The sequence below is a fragment of the Danaus plexippus genome, chromosome 7 (genome assembly GCF_018135715.1).
Source record: "Danaus plexippus chromosome 7, MEX_DaPlex, whole genome shotgun sequence".
NCBI classification, from domain to species: domain Eukaryota; kingdom Metazoa; phylum Arthropoda; class Insecta; order Lepidoptera; family Nymphalidae; genus Danaus; species Danaus plexippus.
The window spans coordinates 1,600,549-1,605,067 of NC_083541.1; the positions used below are offsets into that span (position 1 = coordinate 1,600,549).

At 32.0% G+C, this 4,519-nt stretch overlaps 1 protein-coding gene across 1 annotated transcript; it reads left to right on the forward strand.

Moving 5' to 3' along the window:
* The first annotated feature begins 2,964 nt into the window (after positions 1-2,964).
* Positions 2,965-4,190, forward strand: LOC116770965 (tetra-peptide repeat homeobox protein 1-like). The gene is made up of 2 exons (XM_032662622.2): positions 2,965-2,982; positions 3,080-4,190. Exons 1-2 carry the CDS (start codon positions 2,965-2,967, stop codon positions 3,800-3,802), a joined length of 741 nt encoding a protein of 246 aa, XP_032518513.2. The 3' UTR covers positions 3,803-4,190.
* The last annotated feature ends 329 nt before the right edge of the window (positions 4,191-4,519 follow it).

Consider the following 4,519-nt stretch of genomic DNA (forward strand, 5'->3'; position numbering starts at 1 on the left):
TAACCTATTGGCTCATAATCCATTTTCATCTTATTATTTGATTGTGATTTTAAATACAGTTGTAAAGAAATCGAGTAAATAAGATATTGGACAGTACAAGTGTTCTTTTATTTTTGAGTACCGAACGTTAATACGCCCATGATGGGTATGTATAGCCAAGACGGTAATGAGGCACCATCCTGACGCTATATATTAATATAGTTATCTAAACAGAATGTTAATAAAATTTTGCATTAAAGTATTGTATGAGTATTCGATAGCATATAAGTAATGTTGATACTAAAAATATATTCATATGTTATTGTATTATATGATATGTTGCTGCCTAAGTCAATATGCATAGACTATAAATGCAAAAATAATAATAGTAATAATGATAAAGATTAGGTCTCGCTCCAAAAGTTTACTGTCTTCACCAGTCTCTGATATGGCTAGATTTTTTATCAGTTTAAGTTCAATGAAGTAAGTTTTAGTATTATTTTTATTTACTAGGAGGAAAGATGGGATTTAGATGTAGCTTTGTAGCTAAGAAGTCGCCAAATATAATAGGGAAAAGGTTTCACTCAATATAAGACATCCTTATTATAATTTATTCACCTGGGAGAAGATTGTAAACTAGTGCCGAATATTGCCGAATACAAATCCCTGTTCGCAATTGTCTATGGAAATGGAAATGTTAAGTACTAGTAATGTATAAGATCCTTAAGCTACATATACACAAACTAACTGGTAACGAATAAAATAACAGTATTTGAAGTTTCATGGGCCGTTAAATATTATCCAAATTAAGAAACATTTCTAACCCTAAACTATCTTATACACAGTTGCATAGTATTTATACGTGAATCGAAAATTTACTATCTATTTTTAAGAAAAATATTCGAACGGATGGACGTGGAATATAACAGTCAAACTTTATAGAGAGGGATGCAAGATATTTTTTTTTTAATTAAAATGTATGAATTTAATTTAATACGATGAAATTATTATAATAAACATTACACAAAACCATGACTTTGACACACATATGACATATCATACGTCAATCTCTATTGATTTCTCGATGTGTGTATTGTCATTAAACGTCAAAATATAATATGACATTTCATTCGACTTGAAATATCAAATAATCAATTGATTATGGACAAGTATCAAAAGCCTACGCAAAAGAAGGATTATCAAGTAATGATTTATTTGAATCGTAAAGGTTATTTTAATCATAAGTCTTATCTTCAGGAAAATGTCATTTCTATACATTGTAGTAATCTTAAGTAACGGTAAATTTGGCTTAATCCTTAATCAATTAAAACATTCGTTGAGATACATTCGTGTGCACCAAATGCACAAAAACAATTCCAGCCGATTGTTCAAGGTCCACGTCTCGTCAGTGAAGCGTTGATGGATGAGCTTTTAATAACATTTCGAAATTTAATATTACGTAAAGAATTTCGTTCAGTGTGTTCGATCAATATTTATGAGACTTTCCTGTCAATACTTGAAATACCTGATGCGGTGCACTCGTATCCTAATTTGGTTACGAGTTTGGCTAATGTTACGAGAAAACGTGACGTATCTTATGTTAGAGAAGTAACATAATACTGGATTAAAAAAATATTGAGTAAATATAGAAGTGTATTGATATGGAATGAGAACAAATTTTTCATGTTAGGATAATAAAAATAATTTATTTTATATTATGCAAAAAAAATCTAATATTGGAATGAATTGAATATATGTAACTAATTTTGGGTAAGAAAGAGAGTTTTTTTTTAAATAATATTCAATATTTTTTATTTTTCATGATGTTGATTTGAAACAAAACTTTTAGTTGTGTAGCCTTACTCATAATGACTGTATCCAGCTCTTTTGAGAGTAATTTTGATAATAGGAGATTGCGAAAGCCCTTATTCAGTATTCTGATTACTTCAGATGGATGATTTTAATAATGGTATACATTTAGTAAAGAGAAGTAAAAGTTTTAAACATTAGATCTTACATATTTTTTAAGTAGTGGTAACATTTACACAATGGAGAATTGGTAATGTTATTCTGTCAGATATGACTTTGAAGGATAATATAAGATGACTTTTTGTGTCGCGTGATATAATAGCAAGTGGGGTCGATGGCATAAGCTAGTACCTTGAAAATTTAAGAGTTAAATACCTCTTAAGTACTCGTAATACAATTTTGACTTCGGAAGAGAACAAATTTACTTCTAAATTCAAACGCCGTCTTTGTTTTAACGATACGGACGTATCATGAAATAATTAGTTTATATGCTAATAAATTTTACGAAGATAAAATGATAATTATTAAACTGAAAGCAGATAAACATTATCTCAAATTATCTGTGATAGATACGTGTATAAAATAGTTTAACTAAATCAATGAGACAAAAAATATATTACATAATTTTTACGAGCTGTTACGTTCGAAGCTGGTCTGGATCCATACTTGCATTGGCTTTATTAGTAAAACTAACGAATGAGATACGCTGGGATGTAATCACAAGAGCTGTTTTCACTATTCAATATTACTTTTAGTAATTATTTGTATATGTAAATTGCATGAGACATTTATATAGAAATTATTATATGGATCTTACTGTTTTTGCGTTTGTAACTTTAAAAAATTATGGCGTAATATTTTCTCTATCATCGCTGTTATTTTTATAAATTTTAAATAATGAAAATTAATTTATAAGTACTATATTGCATTAAATTAAAAATATAATGTCTAATTATTCTACGTTATAAAACTAGTGCATCTATTTCTACGGTTTAAATGTGAGAAATGTGAGTGTTGCAACTCGAGGCATTATAGCGAAATTTTCCTAGTTTTTTCGATGATGGAGAGTGTTGGTCAGTAAAGTTCCTGAAGTTTAGTTTAATCGTGTATGACATATAAATACCAAAGACGACTTGTACAAGAACATTCACAGCTTGTATCTTAACAGTCTGCGTCATGTTTCGCTACGCTTTCGTAAGTAAAAAACTTTTTGCAAGCGTTCAATAACTATTGCTATAAATGTAAACAACAAATTATTTAAAGAAGCTGTATTTAATATGTATTGTTTTAGATTCTGTTCGTACTGTGTGTAACGGCACAAGCGAAATCAGAAAATAAGAAGCGATCCGCATCACCTCATATCCCGATAAGGCACAGCTATTCGGAGTACCAAAACAATGTAGCCATTCCAATACCCCAGCCGGTACCCGTGAGCGTCCCACGGCCAGTGCCGGTGAGTGTGCCAGTCGCTGTGCCAGTGGATAGTCCACGACCAGTTCCAGTATCAGTTCCACAACCCGTGGCCCAAGTTATTGCAAGGCCAGTAGCAGTGCCGGTGGATCGACCTGTAGCAGTTCCAGTTTCTCAGCCCGTCCCAGTTACTATAACCCAGGGTGTTGGTATCCCAGTACCACAGCCATACGCTGTCAGCGTGCCAGCACCTGTCCCAGTAGGAGTACCGCAACCTGTTGCAGTGCCGGTTGTGGCACAAGCTGTTGGGATTGGATTAGCCGGTTCGGGAATTGGAATTGGTGGAATTGGTGGAATTTCTGGAGTAGGTCTCGGTGGTTTGTCATCTGGTATATCCATCGGGGGCTTATCGTCCGGGATAGGCGTCAGTGGGATATCTTCGGGTGTAGCGTTAGGTGGATATTCTTCTAGCATTGCTCATGGTATTGGCAGTAGAATATTGGCTCCAGTTTCCATTTCTCATCCTATAATAACGTCTGGTTCAGGATATGCATCAGGTTACGGTGGAGGCTACTCATCCAGCGGTCATTATAGCCACCATTAGTTATACTCGTAGTTTTAATCTACTTTAAACGTTTTTATGCTATCACCTAAATTGTGGCTATAGGGTCTCTTTTTATATTGTTCTAGTCCAATTTTTGTTTGTGTCATGAGCTTGATAATAATGTTTTTATTTGTCAAACTTTTGTAATGGAATCGTCTTTAATTATTAGTAACTATCAACATAAAAAGATTATCCGAGCAATGAGTCTAGTCTCTCAAGAGAGTATTTGATTTGAATTCATATGTGATATTTTGTCGTTTTGTTTGTGAGTATTTTTTTAAGACTGTATAATTTTATGAGGGTTAATTCCACTCCACCCACCTTTGTCTATATTCATTGTATGTGTTCTACTAATTCTCTTTAATAAATATTGTGTATAAAAATTAAATTGCTATTTATTTCTGAACGAGAATATTTTTGAACCATTTCATTATTTTTTTATAGAACTAACTTTAACTTACTACACGGACTTCAAAAAAATATATTTTTTAATTTGATTGCGTATTGTATTTGAGAATAAAAATAAAATGTTATTTAAAATTTTAATCGGTCATAATTTAAACGAGTTCATATTTGTGTAAGGGACGTGACTCACAGAAACAATAATTACCTATATAATGGAGTTTGATATTGTAAACAAATCGTAACGTCCTTAAGGCGAATCATAATCTGTTTGGACTGATAATGTCCATTTTATCAGAGGATACCATTTTGTTA